The sequence below is a fragment of the Haliaeetus leucocephalus genome, unplaced genomic scaffold (genome assembly GCF_000737465.1).
Source record: "Haliaeetus leucocephalus isolate CR32 unplaced genomic scaffold, Haliaeetus_leucocephalus-4.0 Scaffold566, whole genome shotgun sequence".
NCBI classification, from domain to species: domain Eukaryota; kingdom Metazoa; phylum Chordata; class Aves; order Accipitriformes; family Accipitridae; genus Haliaeetus; species Haliaeetus leucocephalus.
In genome coordinates this window covers 3114286-3131948 of record NW_010973002.1, presented here as the reverse complement: position 1 = coordinate 3131948, position 17663 = coordinate 3114286, and the positions used below count along the sequence as shown (strand labels likewise).

At 42.7% G+C, this 17663-nt stretch overlaps 1 protein-coding gene across 1 annotated transcript in view; it reads right to left on the bottom strand.

Moving 5' to 3' along the window:
- RAPGEF5 (Rap guanine nucleotide exchange factor (GEF) 5) overlaps nucleotides 1–17663 on the bottom strand; it is a 188113-nt gene that overhangs the window by 64694 nt on the left and 105756 nt on the right. Inside the window, 1 exon segment of the mRNA XM_010577614.1 lies at nucleotides 660–690. Within this exon segment, the coding sequence (XP_010575916.1) occupies nucleotides 660–690 (31 nt within the window).

Below are 17663 nucleotides of genomic sequence, written 5' to 3'. Positions count from 1 at the left end.
GCCGGCCGGGGGCTGCTGCCCCGCCGCCGGCTCTGGCCGGGCCGGTCTCGCTGCCGGGGGTCTACGTGGGGAAGAGGGGGCTCGTTGCACCGCGGGGCAGAGAGGGGGAGCGGGCTCCCCTTTGTCAGCGGCGCTCGGCACCGTCTGTTGGATGGTGACTCGCAGCAGCGGGGGCGGGCGGGGCGGGGGGGGGGGATGCGGGTTTCCCCGGCCCCGAGGTGACGGCTGGTTTAATTCCCAGCCCGTCAAATAAAGCGGGGGACCGGTAACAACAGTCAGAAAGCGCTCCCGAGCGCTCCGGGAATACACCTCCTGTAAAGCTTCTCTCCTCCGCTGCCACAAAGGCAGTAAAACCAGAGGGACGGGCACGCAGCCTGTGCCTCTGAGCATCTCCCACAGCACTCCCTGTGCGGACCTCCCTCCTTTCCAACAACTCTTTAACTTGCGAAACAAGCACCCCCACAGCAAGTTAAGCCCCGCGACCGCCCCGCGCGCGAATCTCGGCCGAGCTGCGGTGCGGGCGCTGCCTTTCTCCCTCTCGGCCCCCCGAAACGGAAGGGAGCCGAACAATCGGCCATTTGTGCAGACGCAGCCCGCACCCCCCGAGCAGCCAAAGCCAGCTGACTGAGCGGCGCGGGAGAGCAGCGCTCGCTGCTGACCGAGCAGGGCGCACGGAAACACGGCGCGACCCTCCGGGCAGATTCCGTCACTGGAGGGGGAGCGACACAAAAGAGGCAGCCGTTCCAACGCGAGCACATCCAGGAGTTGCCGTGCCTCCCATTCTGACCTGCTTTAGTCGTATCGTTCAGTATGTCAAACACACGTATGAAGGCAACACAGGTACTACTCCAAGGAGGAAAAAACGGCATTTGTGCATCAAGTGTACAGTATCCGGCAGTGACAAAGACTTCAAGGCTGTGGGTGAAAATTGCTGAGGAACAGATCTTGGCAAAATAAGGGAGAGAAACCACTTTATGCTCTCTCTTTCTATTATTTGCTTTCTTATTCCAAGACCCAGTGAGTCTGATTGCTGCTTCTGGTTGTCCCTGTGGTGCAGGCATGTCCGAAGATGCAGCCCCTGCCCTGAAGAAGTTTTCTTTACCGGTAAACAACATGTAGAATTGATCTATTAAATTTCTGCAAGGTCAGACATACAGGTACTGAGCCAATTAATGTCAGATATTCATTGTAACACTCCCAGGGGACATTACTGAGCAGCCGTGTTACAGGAATACTGATGCATAATTGTAATCTTCCATTTCACCGGCCGTGGGTTTTTGTTGCCTACGTATTTGAAAAGCTGCAATGAAAGAAGCAGCAAAAGAGAAAGAGAGGAAGAACAAGAAACAGGTGCAGCATTAAAGCAATGCAGTAACAGCGATGTTTATCCAAACAAATAAATCTCTCCATTTCTCTGTCTTTTCTCTGGCATCCTCTACAATAGCCCCAATCCTCATTTCCCCGAGCTCACTGACATTCCAAACTGAAGCACATATGGGGCATATATGTGATGTATGGTGCTGTATTTGTACAAATCATCTATTTGCACATACATGGGAATGGATTTTAAGCATACTCGTATACTTTACATACATGAGCAGCTGGCAGCAGGTCAAGAGGGAGCACTGGGAGGATGCAAGCTCTCTCATACTGAAAGGACATTAACAATGGTTGTCCTGGAAGACGGTCTTCCCCCTTCAGCATCTCACCAAGCAGAAACATTTTCAAAAAACCTTTTGGGTAATTGTACACAAAGTAACTGCATAAAGTGCCCCAATGGTGAGATTTTCTTAAGGCTCTTCCTCTTGTCCCTACCTCTTTTATCAATTTCAAGGAAGAGAAAAATCTATGCATTTTATCAGGAAAGACAAAAATTTTGCAAAAACCAAGGCCAATCGGGTTCAGTTTGGATTTTCATTACCTATAATAATTATTTCAAAAAAAAGGAGAGGGATAGAGAACTTCTTCATTTTGCTATCTTCTGTTAAAAATAATTTCACTCCAAGGGAAGAATTATTATTTCATTAAAATCCCACTTACGCGTGATGTATTTTTGTGGTCAGTCAGACCCTTTAATCATACCACAAGTAACAACAATTAACCTGAACAAAGCAAAACACAAAGACAAGTCCTATGTATTTTCCCAATTGTTACAAGTTCCGATTTCACTACAGATATTACTCTAAAATGACATCAAGGCACGCTTCATTTATCGGAATCTTGAATGGTCCGTGAAAGAATTAATTCTCGCTGGAAGAAAACCGGACTGCTCTCGGCATGCTCCATCTAAATCCAATGGCGGATGAGGAGGAGGATGGAAGGGGCCCCCAAGTGACAGCAGCATGTACTGAAGAGCAAGGCAGCACGGTAGCCGAGCCTCTAAAAGTCAGCAGACTAACTCAAGAGACATTCTCATCATACCACCAAGGAACAACGAAGCCTCCCGGCACTTTTTCAAACCTTTACGCAGGCCTCGCTTAAGCAACTTGCACCTGCCACGCAGGAGCCCAGCGGCTCAGCGTTACCGTCTCTCTCGTTTTATGGCCGGGCAGGTGAACTGGGGCAGAGAGGCTACCACAGGGTCGTGCTGCAGGTCAAGAGCAGAATCGCAGTTCACTCGGGTGACACTACACCGGCACTTCGGCTCTGAGCCCCCCACGCTGCTTACTTCCCTCCAGCGCAGAGGGTGGGAGATGACTCCCAGCAGCCTGGGTCAAAATACGTTTGGACCCGTGCTTTTGCAGAGGTGGGACAGGAGGGGGTAGAGCACCAGAGATGCTGCAGAGGTGAATCGCTGTCTCACTTTGCACGTGGCCTTCAGCAAGCCACTTGTGCAGACATCCCTGTCTCAGCTGTCCCTTCAAAAGCACCATTCGCATCCTGCTCAGATGTTATAATCAATCCCTGGTGCACGTTACCCATCACTAGGCAATTTAGCTACTGTCCATGAAGTTCTGTGTGTGCCAACCATTGTATTTCACATTTATTACAGCTTTTAATTAATCGTCTCTTGATTGCTAAACACAGCACTGTCAACCTCTATGCCACTTCCCAGCAGGAGTTTCAAGTAAATAGTAAGGCCTTCTGGACACGGTGGATCTTCCGACCAATATTGTGGTCAATTTTCCACTCCTCTCATCCATCTTCCTAATACTGAGATAAGCCATTTATCTCCCGGGTAATATATTTTAACAGCAGACAAGTGCTACCTTCATTTTCAGCATGAAAGGAACCCTGGGGTGGTATAAATATTTATATGCTTATAGAAATGAAACAGCTGAAAGTCCTTGCTTAGCGGGCCTTAACTTGTGCAGGTTATGCTTTGCATAAGTAGGAATATGACCCTCTGAATTACCACTGGGGCAGAAGAAAGCAGAGGTACGTACAGTAGAGTTGAAAAAAGCCACGGCGTGCCGGCTTCCTTATGGAACTTACGGAAGACATGAGGTTTCTGGGATACTTGCAATTGGCCAGGAAGAATTTGATCTCTGGCCAAAGCAACCGATAACTTTGGTATCAGTCAGGGATATTTCCATGTCCCTTGAATTCCCGAGTTTGGCCTTTTAATTAATTAAAAGAGGAACCAACACCCAGAATGTGCTGCCTCCCCTCTTCCTACAAGTAACATCCATTGCTAGAAATAACGTTGAAAAGCTGTTCTACTTTCTAACAGAAAAAAACCAGTATGCTCTACAGCAGACACAGTATATTCAGAAGCCTCCTTCACTGAAAAGAAACTGCATTTTCACGTTATTCCTCCATGGGACAGGACACCTATGCAAAGATTTAGTTCTTTATCCTACCCATTACTGAAGTGCCTATTGGGTTGAAACATCCCTAACGAGCAATGCAAAATAGGCACTTCCCAATGACAGAATTTTTCTTCAACACCTCTCCATCTGCTTTTTTTGAAAAAGGGACCAGACCCAGAACTACCCTAGCAAACCCCAGATCCAGAGAGACTCCCACATTGTTGGTTCCAATGGGTAAAGAAGTGACACAGCAATTAAGAGATAACCTGACTAAACTTAATGGAGCATGGAAAATCCAGTCTGCAGATTTTCCTGCTGCCAAACAACTGAGCAAAGGCAAAGTGGATCTTCTTTGGGCAACATGCAAGAAAGCAAACTTTACATAGGCTATCTGCTTCAAAATCACATTAAATAACAAAGAAATTGCCTCCTCTAGCAGTTACAGCGGGCAGAAACATTTTGTTTCCATAGCATAATTTGGTAAAACTGACTCAACACAATCAGATAATGCTGATCACTTCTGCCTCTACGTCTTTTGATGCTGGTGCCAGGACATGCCCTTGAGAGGTACGGGAAAAGGCGTACACAAAGAATTCCCGGGGCTGTTCATGTTCTGAAGAGGAGACTGTCCTCTCCTAATGAATCCATGGAGCTTCCCTGCACACACATGGGAATATTTCCAGGTAAGAGGTGTGAAATACAAAAGGGGAGGCTGGAAAGGGGCTCAGAAGCACGGGTGTAAACAGGCTTCCACTGCAGTGTGGGGAAGGTGCTCAAATAGGTGACAGAGCAGGACAAAAGCCACAAAATAACAAGATCCTCATTTCAGAAGACTGATTGTTTTCCTGGGCAGGTATCTTTTTGCTTGGATGTTATCATCAAACTCTGGCACATATTACCTATGCAAAAGGAAGAATTACAAGAACATGATAAAGACAGAAAAGTCAGGTCTGAAAACTGGGAAACACTGACTGGTATTCTTTAATTTAACATCTTTGAATAAGACTTTTTTTTTTATTACTACGTCCTGCTCCTTCGCTACGGCTCTGCCTTGTGCAGCATATATTGAGGACTTGCTGTGGGACTGGGTCAAAGCTGAGACAAAACGTCCTTGTCTGCTGGCACCCTGCTTTACCCACTGCAAAGGCTGGAAGCGCCTGCCTCCGCAGTGTGACACAGAGGCCCTGAAACCTGCCCACTGAGAACTACCTTGGACACAGCAAAAGTTGCAGAGTTACAGTTGCTGTAGCTCAGAGCTCCGTCCAGCTCATTACATCCTACAAGCAGATCCTGGCTCTAACAGCCAAGAGCTACAGCTGGAAAGAAAACCCTTTGCAGCTCAGGCTGAAGCATGCTCAGAGCTTACGAGCCTTCAAATATTAACCTGCAAAGCTCTAAAAACTCTTTACAGAGCATGTACAAACTGCATTTTTTTGGCCTCTAACTTGGGCCAGATTTGGGTGGATATTCATCAAGATGGCAAAAAAACCCAAAGACTCTTCCCCAAAGCGATTTCAGATCCCACTTCAGAAGTAAAAGGGCATAAGAGCTTTTCAGACAACTACTGCCAGAATTTCTTTTAACATAGCAAAACAGTATTCACCCCTAACCTTACCCATAGCAGCTTCTGAACCACATTGGCTGCATTTTTCATTAAAAAATTAAATAGGCTGAGGCAGACACCTTTCAGAATAAGTAGATAAGATGCAACAACTCTCAAAGCAATTGAAAATGAAGTCTTAAAATGCAAGGCGTTTGCCAGTGCTAGTAATGGACAATAAGATAAGCCCTAACTATAAAATACATGTTTATATTACAAACATGAAAGAAGGTTAAAAAAAAAATATCTTAAACCATTCTATTAACACCTTCTCCTGTAAGAGACACTCTTTGAGACAGCATCTATCAAAGACTGAAGATGATTGCCTGCTTACACTTCACTATGTTTTTTCCTGGAATCAGTTATTGTGGAGACTGCAGAATTAGATTTAAAGTCACCAAAGTACAAATAGATGTACAAAAATGACCCTATTCTTTACAGGCTATTCCTCTTTATTTGACAAGAAAATGGAAATGAACACATCACAATTAAAGTGGAGATGGACGACAATATCTCTGATCTCTGTGGATAATCCATCTTAGAATATGTTGCTGTATTTCAGTTTCGAGACAGACCAAAATCTGCATTAACAGGCTTGATTCACGTTCAACTACAGCAGGAGAAAAGCATTTCAAAGTCATCAGCACAGCTTATCCATGCTGTATGAGGAGACTGGTATTTCTTCTGCTGTGGTTACCCTCTCTTTATTCTAGAAAGATGAAAATGAAAAATAGCTACTATTCTATCTCTACCTAAAATATCACAGCACAAAACATCGTCAATGGGACTGCCTATTTTGTAGCCAGTTGCATGATCCCCACTTTTTCCAAATTTCAAGAGAAAAATTACCTTATAGGACTGCAGGAACATCAGCAACAGCTTTTCATATGTCAATTCTTAAGAAGCGAAATCCATCTTACATAAGGCTGTGTTACTTTATTTCACTCTAAAATACAGCTCATAGCATATTCATATTACATTTTATTGTTTTTCTCATCTCATGACCTTTTCTCTGGTTCTTCTTTGTACTCTAATATTTTTGTTTCCCTCTGTAGTTGTTAAATCTACTTTCATAAACATGCACTAATTCACAGTATACTGAGAGAAACAGAAATCCACTAATGACATTAAAATGCCTTACACAGAGATTTTGTATTGGCTCTCAGCAACTTCTGACCAGTCTATAGAACTATAAAACACTTTAAATGATTCAACCACCACCTCTCCCAGCAAAGGGCACCCAAGGATCGTACCAAAACCTCCCAGTGGTCTCACACTGAGGTATCTGCCTCAGAGATGCACAACAAAGAGCCGACATTCAGCTCAACACAACCTCCTCTGAATTTATCAACTTCACAAATGGTGGTAAACTGAGCACGAGCCATATCACGGAAAAAAAATCAAAATCCTTTGTTGCTGAAGCCAATTTTGAATATTGCATCCGATAATGCACAGAACAAGCCCTTTCAGCAAAACTGTTGGTGCTGTCATCTGCATACCGAGTATCTGCGGCAAAGGCAACATTAATAACAAGTTACCCTTGTAGAGGGGTCAAAAGGACAGTGCTGGTAAGACAGAGATGACAGACAACAGGCATCAGGGAAAAGATTAATATCCCTACACAGTCATACATCAAGGAACTCAATTTTTGCCTGTAATCCCAAAACTGCTGAGAGTAGGATTATTTCTGCTTTCCCTATTACTATAAGAAGAAAGAAACAGCTCATGGGAATAGGGCACTGGTAAACGCAAGTCCTTATGTGAGCAGAAAGGCTGTGGTTAGGTCCTAGGGCAAAAAATAAAGCTCAGTTGCGTGATGTTTCCAAGCAGTGGTCCCACCGCAAGTGAGGTTGGGGTTTCATTGCGCAGGCCACTTAAAAAACATGAAAAAATCTGTGTAGTTCAAGAAAGACAAAAGGAGCAAGAGAGGAGGAGCCTCATGCAGCATTTCATAGCTGGTTAGTAGCAAGAAATGCCCTAAATCGAGACCAAATTGTCCGTACCCCTGCCTGGCCCCCACTTACCTCCAAATATCCTCATTTAAGGTGGAAGCATGTCATGGTTTAACCCCAGCTGGCAACTAAGCACCACGCAGCCACTTGCTCACTTCCCCCACAGTGGGATGGTAGAGAGAATTGGAAGAGTAAAAGTGAGAAAACTCGTGTGTTGAGATAAAGACAGTTTAATAGGTAAAGCAAAAGCCATGGACACAAGCAAAGCAAAACAAGGAATTCATTCACCACTTCCCATCGGCAGGCAGGTGTTCAGCCATCTCCAGGAAAGCAGGGCTCCATCACACATAATGATTACTTGGGGAGACAAAATGCCGTAACTCCAAATGTCCCCCCCTTCCTCCTTCTTCCCCCAGCTTTATGTGCTGAGCATGACGCCATATGGTCTGGGATATCCCTTTGGCCAGTTGGGGTCAGCTGTCCCGGCTGTGTCCCCTCCCAACTTCTTGTGCCCCCCCCAGCCTCCTCGCTGGTGGAGTGGGGTGAGAAGCTGTGTGTAAGCACTGCTCAGCAGTAACTAAAACATTCCTGTGTTATCAACACTGTTTCCAGCACAAATCCAAAACATAGCCCCATACCAGCTACTGTGAAGAAAATTATCTCTACCCCAGCCAAAACCAGCAAAGAGCACTTTTATGGATCAGGTTTTAATGAAAGGTAGCAGTACATCTAACACAGGGACAAGGGCAGACTTTCCAAAATAACATGAAATAACCCGTTACTGGTGTCACAACCACCAAAGTAATGATATAACCTTAACACTCCACAACGCTTTGTTGGATAATGAAAAATGTCTTTTTAAGAAAACTGAAGGCTGTGTTTTTCAGTTTTCCCCTTCTTGGAGCACATGCTCCTGATAGCTATTAGTAGATAAGTTTGACGGCCTGACAGAGAGCTACTACCTTGGCAAGGACAACTTAGGAGACCTTCTCTCTGTAACTGTACAAAAGCGGAGGGGAAAAAGAAAGGAGGAGGGAGAGGGGAGAGAAAGACAAAAGACATGAGGACAGTATTAATATTGTTATAATTCTCTCACAGCTGGCAGGGCAGCACTTACTTCAAAAATACTGGGATATGGAAGAATTGCAAGCCTATTTGTAGAAAAACCTGCACCACACCAGGGCAAATTAACATGACTGTAGAACAGAAGGGGCAGGTGCCAACCATCCCTTCCAGTGGGCCTGCAGTCTGTGTGGTGGGGTGTGGAGCTGATTGGAAATATTCCAATAAAACTTTTTTTTCTACTGAAAAAATGTGGATTCACTGTAACTGAAACAGTGCCAGAACATGTTGGTTTGAACGGAAAGCAGCCTGCCGGGTTCCCCCCACCGCCTGCACGTACTGCCCGCCCCAGGCTGGCAGGGCTTCTGCATCCCCCTGCCCTCCCAGAGCTCATCGGGCCTGGAGCTACAGCCTGGAGGTCCAGGTCCCAAGGTTTCCACAGTAAGTGACAGGAAAATGATATCTATACTTCTGCCCTAAGAGAGTTTTTCAACTGTATTATTTTCACCAGAATCAGAATAGAAACTCCCCCCCCCCGCAGTGTAAGGTTTTTTATAGGACAAAATTCAAGCACCAGGCACATCTCCCTTGCCTATGCAGATGAAGCAACAGTTCAATCCCCCAGCTATCAAAGAGTGTTTTCCAGTGACATCACTGGCAGTGGATCAAACCTTAGCTGCGGTGACACGCATGAGGGAAATGATGTAAAAACTGCAGGATTTATGTCTCGGCCAGGGAGCAGGAAGGACTGCTGAGGATTCAAGGACTGCAGACTTAACCCAGATACCCCAGGACTGATTACGCATACTACTATTGCCATATGCCTCAGGGAAAGAAGAATGGAAGACAACTGACTAGATATACAGAAATTATACTTGAGAATAATCTTAACATCAGAAGGGTGAAATTCAAGAAATCGCTGGGATATGAGGGGAACTAGATAACAACTTGATTAACATCCAACGGGGCTTGAATTTGGCTTCTACAGCAGCCCCCATACAGCTTTCACACAAGAATGAAAACCGCAGAAGATAGCTCACTAACATTAGTTGATTTAATTTATTAACGTAGACTAATATTCACCTTGGTAAGGACATGTGTACAAAGGCCTTACAACCTTTACAATGGACATAGCAATAAATAAGGTCTCCTGAAGGAATGGAAGAGAGATGGCAGGAAATATATGACACTGTCAGCCTTATATTGCTCTAATTACCAGTGTTGGACACATAAAACTTCCAAGTCAAACAAACAAGATTGCTGATCCCATTCTTTGCCTTTCACTCCAATTCATACTTGGTGTGAAGTAAAATATTTTTAAAAAATGACTTATCCACTTACTGTCTGCCAGAGAAACCTTTGACACTTGCCTTACGTCCATAGCACCTCTCAATGCTGGCAATGCCATTACTCTAATTAAAAAAAAAAAATTATATATATATATACACACACACACACACACTATCCACATTATAAGCGCCAATTCCAAACTTGGAAGACTAAAACTTGTCTATTAAGCTGAGGCGCTGGTCATTACATTTATGACCATAAAGCATATATCTTTTTGTTGAAGCATTATGCTCACAGAAGGACACAGCTGATTTTTCACAAGAGAGTACTCAGCAAAGGCCAGGAGCTGGTTTGGGCCCCGCAAAATGCTTAAGATAAACTCTAAAACCAAGAATAAAGCTCAAGCTCATTCTCAGGAACTACAGAACCAAATTCTCTCAGATGCACTGACATTTAACACAGGCTTCTTACAGCAAGTGTGAAAAAGCACTGAGTAAGGGAGTAAAAAAAAATCCAAAGCTAATGTTAAAAATAAAACCAATTTATTTAACTTCTAGCCCAACAGTAGACATCACAAAGTAGAGTTTATATCCTGTGTTTTGGTGGTTGTTTTCAACTAAGTTAGATCTAATGCGGTGGTTTCTTTTGAGAAAAGCATGAATCACTGTGAATATAATTTTCTTGGGTTTGGACGATGGTTTTAAGTCTCTCCAAAATAGCCTGAAATTACCAGCCTTTTTACTAATGCTTTCTAATGGTTCTTTTCTTGCTAATTAATTCATGCATCTAAATCATTCAAAAATAGATAAGCCACTAATCACTCACAGACTTGATAACATATCCTAAGTAGACAGCAATGCGTAGAGGATGTAATAAGGCTGCCAAAAAGAAAGGAAAAAGGAGTTAGAAGGAAAAATAAAGCTTACTCCTTCCACTTAATAGCAGGAGATTTGATTCTGCATTTATTATGTAGGATAAAATGCTCACTGATGTCAACAAATAGTCTACTACAGAAATGAGAAAAATCAGGCTGCTTCTATATATGATGCTTTTTTCTAACGTTACATGCACAGGAGCAAATTAAAGGCTCCATTTTTTTTTTACTTTCGTACCAGGTTTGTTGTCCACATTTAGCAAGAGTAAAAAATAAAAGAATAAGGGAGGTGGGAAAGAGCGGGTTAACAATTAACCAGCTGTTGTCAGCAATAATTAATTCAGAAGTGGAGGTTATAGAAAAAAGAAAAAAAAATGAAATTTTATTGCAAGATTACAATAAGGAAAAGAAGAAAAGTGCTTTCTTGCATGCCTATGTAAAGAATAATACTATAAAATGATAAATGTCATTAAATTTTCATGTATTGAACAAAACTAAAGTGTCACAAACAATAAAAATTACAGAAAAATATACAATGCCAGTCACCACATTATGAAGTAACATTTTATATTTCTCCCATTTCATGATTTTAAATAATCATGTTAAGTTACTTTATATTTTGTTCCAGGTGGAATCATGTACCTGCTTCTTAAGTAGCTACGTGCTCTAAAAATTTATTTCAGCATAAACATTGGGAGTTTCCTCTCTGCTTTCTTTAGATAATACAATCATGCCCAACTTTAGGAGGGAGGTAAGTTAGTTATATCAAGGGCAATCTCAACATTTATTCAAGTTATGGAATGAAAAAATGCATCGTTACCATGGCAACTGGTAAATCACATGGTATCTGCAATGAGATGCACGGCATCTTGAGTAAACACTCATCCGTGCGCTTGTGTGTCCTCCTCCGCACAGAATGGTTCCTTTGTGGAGGAACATGCACAATTCCACTCTCTTCTACAAAAAGTTGATAGAAGTAACACAAAATGTTATTTTTGCATGGGGTAGTTTAACCAGATCTATCATCAGAATCGGAACAAATATTGAAAAAAAGATTAAACATGGAAAGTTTTGCTAGGATTTGCCTCAGTCAAGACCATGAAACCTTACAAATGACAGAGTGAACCTCCCAAACTCACTCTGTACCTTGGCATCAGAAGACCGTTCACAACATCACTAGAAAAAAAGTCTTTCTGACAGCGTGAAGAGCTCCCAGACGTGCAGCAGCACATCACAGTGGGGCAGCTGGAGCTGTTACTGCCTCCAGCCATCTGCCCCACCCTTCTGATGGATGTTGCCACCCCCAAAACAAGGACATCTGATCTACCCTTGAATCAGCCCTGAACCACGCTGCTGCATGTCTTGCTGGGCTCAGATATTATCAGCAGCTAACATACAACCTCTCCCTGAGAGGGCCTCCCCTCCTCCCCACTCTTAACGAAGACAACTACCCAGAACAACAACAAAACCCTATCACTCTACTGCCAGTCCCATCCACAAAGTGTCAAATATCCATCAGTCGCTGGGCTTTGAATGTACTTCCCTGCTGCCCTTCCCTAGCTCTTTTTCTCCAGCTACTATCGTAGCCACACAAGGCTCCCTTCCCCATCCTTTTCATTCACCACAAGGAGCAGCATCAACACCAGGTAAGTAATCTCCTTTGGATCACTCCCTTCCTCCTCTCAAAATACCTCCTCCTTCTTGATCTCCTGAGCAACCTGAAGGGATGTTACCTATAGGAAGAGAGAGAGCGCAACACTGCGATGCCACTCGCCAGCTCCCAATATCACACTGTATGCACAGTGGTTTCTTCAGCCAGCAAGGTCTCCACTTGGGGATGCAAATGTCCGCTGACACGTATCTTCTCCTGATCCCATTCCCTCCGTCTCACCACATCCTGTCACCATCAGACAGCACAGCACAGACCACCCTGACCCTGCCAACACCTATGATGCCACCCAAGAAAAACCAAAACTCTTGTGTATCTCTGATCCTGACCTGCCTCCCCCCATTTCTGGCTTCAATTCCTTCCAGTCCTTCATAGCTTTATACAAATTATATAGCTTTATACAGGTTTACACTTCTTTTGTGTACAAGCTGGAGATCTCATCTAACCAACTTCTTCCTCTGTACTCAGGAAATTCTTTTTATGTCATATGTCTCAGGAAATTCTTTTTATGTCATATGTCTCAGAAAGTCACCCTATCTCATAAGTCCTTCCAGTAATGACTTCTTAGACCTGTTTACTTTGTCATTGCTGGGCTCTTCCTTCCCACCTGGTTGGTCATTTGCTATTTGACCTGAACTTTGACAGGTAAGGAGATGCCGTGGGTGAAGAAGAGACGTGCTCTGGTATTCATCAGCTGTCATGGAGCATTTGAGTAAAGGAAAGATAACATGAGATGTGTGAACAAATGGCTGGGTCTTAACTCCCTAACAGAACCCTGTGGAGAGGGTTACAATATCCAAGTACTCCAGGGAAATAAGTAATGATCCTTTCTTCAGTTCAGTCATGTTTCAAGAAGCAATCGCCTGAGTTACTAAGTGCTTGAGACTGCCTCAGTAATTGCAATGATTTATTTTATGCATCATCATAACTATAGCACTAGGTCAGGAGGACTTGTGCCTTATGGATGCCTTGAATTTTAACACAGATACTGGAGGATTAGGAGATTGCAATCAGAAACACAAAGACCACAATGATTTGACTGGGGCAGGGGGAAGACAGAGTCTTTAAAATCCTAGATATCCAAAACATTACGTTTCTGTTAGCTTTTTAATAAAATGAATTATATTTTCAGGTGATCCTAAGCAGAAGTTGCTCACATTTTCCTCTGCTCCCTTAAAATGCAAGTCATCACAATCTAATGTTCCTGAAGATCTCTGTTAGGATTTTTTTTCCAGAGTAAGAAATAAATGTACAGTTAACAGTGTAACTACCCACCCAGTAAAGACAAATATCTTATACCTCTATCTATTCCAGAACAAACTCTCCCTGCGCAAAGCGTGTTTCTTCATCTACCCTTAGTTTGTACTGGTGCAGTGGCTGCCTGTTAATAACCAGCAAAGGGGAGATGAGACCTTAGGCTTATGAACACTTATTTGCCATAAGAGGTATAACATTTACATGTAGCTACTCACCTGACCTACCAAATGTGCCAAAGGATATTTTTTGAGGACAGACATCCACGATGCAGGACGTTATGTTTGCGTAGCAACAAAAGGGTTTGATTAGTAGCTTCTCAGGCATCCCCATCCTCCTGACATTCCTTAAACTCTGTTCCCCAGTCACCTTTCCTTTTAGCTATGGGAGGCTTCACTGGCACAGAAGGACATTTTTAGGATAATGATAATTTAAAGTGCTGTCATCACCAGAATTTTCAGGCTATTTGAAGATCTTGAAGACACTTCCCCTCCACCCCCATAAACTTCAAACTGTTCCCCCATAATAACTGAAGTAAAAGCATTTCTAACCTTCAGCACTGTTTTTCCGTTTAATGTGTTTCAAGGTTAGCAATGTGGAAAATACTAAACTAACCCAGTTTTCAAGGTCAAAATAAAAAAACGCAGCAATGATAGTCCACAGTAACTTTCATTCATTTGGTATTCAGGACACATTCTTTCTGAATATCAAATCACAAAATCATTGCCAATTAATCAGATTTTAAGCTTTAGCTTATAAAAAATTAGACTATGATAAAAATAAAATGCAGTTTATTTGATCTGATTGAGATGTTTCTGTACAACATGATCTAAGCCTCTGATTATCTATATCTCTGTATTATCTCAATTGTTATTTCAATATTAGCAAATTCATAACAATACATTTTAATGGAAAATATTCATCTGCTAAAAACTGGTAAACCAATAGAAGTCAAAAAGCTGAATGTCAAGGTGTTAAAAATGAAAATGTTTCTCTACTTTGTGTGTGCCAGGAAAGCAAGAGCTCACACAACATTTGGCAGTGATTTCCCATGGTGAAGCAACTCTTCAGGGCTTTCATTTTCATAAAAGCCATAGTTTATTTAGAGCTAGCTCCTAGCTCCTTGCCCTTAACAATGCAATACAGATAAAGTTCATTAAATATATTGTTTAAAGTAGGAAAGTGAAGAAGTTTTGCTGTAGCAAGCACTTAAAGTGTGCATGGCAAATCAGAAGTAAAAAAAAAGGTAAAAAGGATTGGAACAAATTATTTGTTATAAAAGCAAAAGTGTTACAGGCACATTGATATTACATGTTGTGCTGCATTAGCAAAATTGCCCAAATGAAGAATCCCCAGAATGGGAAGTATTATTAGATCTTAATCAATAGGATTTTTTTCAAGCAGGCTGGGCACCCAACCATTTGATGCAGACCCTTTCCAAGCACGAGAGCTCTGGAATACGGGAAAACGCAGCGTAAACGAATGACAAGGAAAAATGCAAATGCTTATGATTTTATAGTTAATTTTCACATTATAATGGTCAAGCAACTTTTACAGCTTGCTGATATTTCTGCTGGAATCCTAAACCTTTATTTCTTCTTACAGCAGGTAAGACATGAATTTCTACTGTAATTAAATGAGTAAATTGCTATTTTTTTTTTACTGTTTCTATTCTTAAGTTATCCTTAATACATACTGAACAGCACACAAATTAAAAACTAATAGCATTTCAAAACAACAGTTATATGCATGATTTACTGTATAGCCTTTGTCTAATACAAATATTTACTATTTACATGTCACTGCAATGAAAACAGTATGTGTCAATTGATTAACCAGTAAATACTAGACAGAATTTAAGTGTATTGCTACAGCAGCCTGAAAGGAAAATGGTGTAGTGGAATTGTAGCCTTTATCTCTACATAGTATGAAACTAAGTTTTGCACCAGGGAAGAGATAGTCATAGCTGTACATATACGTATGTTGCCTGTGTAACAGCTGAGGGTGGGAGAGTGAGAACAAGCGAATTACAGGGAGCATACGGCCACCCAGTGCAAAAACAGAGCAACTTTGTTCTACGGATGGCTACGGATCCCACACAAATCAGCACGGATACCCACAGCTCTGTTGTAAAATTGGAGCATGTTCCTTCAGTTCCTGCATAGGTTCCTAAAAGGAAATGTCTAAAACGAAATAAGAGAGGCAGATTTTTATGGGTCTACCGAAATGAAGGCTATAGCTGCTCCTCTGAAAAAAAAAAATTAATAAGGGCCACCTTTAAGAAAGTACTTGATTTGGGGTCCCACATTAAAAATCTGTCACCTGAAGCAATCTGTTCAGACTTTAAAAGGGAAGCTGCTTCAACCTACCTATAGCATCCTTCAGCCAGCCAGCACACCCTAACTACTCAAACACCACACATCACTGTGGGAGTGCATCCTGAGAGCCTGCATTCACAATGCTCCTGAAAGCAGGGAAGCAGCAGTTCCATGTGGATCTGAGACACAGAGACGTTCGGTCATTAGCCCAAGGTCTCGGAGGCAGCCTGTGCAGGTTGGGGAGCTCCCGAGTCTCTGTCTGACACCCCAACTCCACCACCCACCCTTCCCCTTCAGGGAGGCAGCTATGGTAACGTGTACCTACAGTGAGTTATCTGCAAGATAACCCAGTGAAGAGACAGCCTGCATCTATCAGTTCTTCCATCAGCAGTCACTGGATGGAGAGCAGGGAAAGGTGACGTTCACAGCCCTGACGTCCCCGAGGCAGGGACACAGAAGTCTGTATGGGTCTCAAATGTGATGCCCAAGATTCAGTTTTTGATCTGAAGAACTGAAAAAGAGATAGAAACTTTTCAGAAACTGCTAGATGAAAACATGATGCAATCTGAAGAGAGGAGGAAAAGAGGAGTGTCAGAACAGATGGGTCACCAGGAGAAAGCAGCTTCTTTATGTTGCCAGCTAAGACTGTGTGTAAATGACTGGTTATTTCTACAATGTGAAAAAGAGTTCCATAAGTAGTCCTTGTAAGCGATTAGTTTTGCTTTTAGCAAGGTTTGCAGTCTGTTTAATGAATAAATACATACAGCACATGCACACTTAGGCTTGTATCTCTACAGAAGAGGAACTGGGGGACCACGATCACCCCAAGTTCATTGGTGGAGGAGGATTCTGCCATAGCCTTGGTGAAATCCTAGAAGGGCCCCAGATGCAGGATGTCATCACCTGCAATGTGCAGGATTTGATGGGTTCCCAGTGGGGCACTGGGCACTGTTCAAACTCCTCTGGAAAATCTTGTGATGCTGTCCTGGTTCTGGCTGGGATAGAGTTAATTTTCTTCCTAGTAGCTGGTATAGTGTTGTGGTTTGGATTTAGTATGAGAATAATGTTGATAACACGCTGATATTTTTAGTTGTTGCTAAGTAGTCTTTATACTAAGTCAAGGATTTTTCAGCTTCTCATGCCCAGCCATCAAGAAGGCTGGAGGGGCACATGAAGTTGGGAGGGGACACAGCCACAACAGATGACCCAAACTGGCCAAAGGCATATTCTATACCATATGTTGTCATGTCCAGTATATAAATTGGGGGGAGTTGGCTGGGAGGGGTGGATTGCTGCTTGAGGACTGGGTGAGCATCAGTCAGCAGGTGGTGAGCAATTGCCTTGTGCATCACTTGTCTTTCATGGGTTATATTTCACTCTCTTTTTGTTATCTTCCTTTTCATTACTTTTTATTATTTTTATATTTTAATTTTTATTTCAATTATTAAACTGTTCTTATCTCAACCCACAAGTTTTACTTGTTTTCGATTCTCCTCCCCATCCCACCGGGGGGAGTGAGTGAGAGGCTGCATGGTGCTTAGTTGCTGGCTGGGCTTAAATCACAACAGATGCCAATGATAAAGCAGGTAGGACAATTCTCCGCCCAGGCTTAATTTACTTCTTCTGCCTCTGTGGGGAATAGGAGTAAAGAACTCACTGCAAAGGACATTTTGTTTAGAAGCCACATGCTTCTTTTATACAAGTTCATCAAATCTAGGAAACAAAAAAGGAATCAATGTAGCCCAATGATTAGCTCGCTATAGGTCCTGTGTACAGACTGACAGATTATTTAGACAGACTGAATCAATGTGTTGATTCCACTGAAAAGATTCAGGTTTCACACATGAGGAGACAAAGCCAGAGCGTCAGTACACTTTCCAGCCATGTACCGT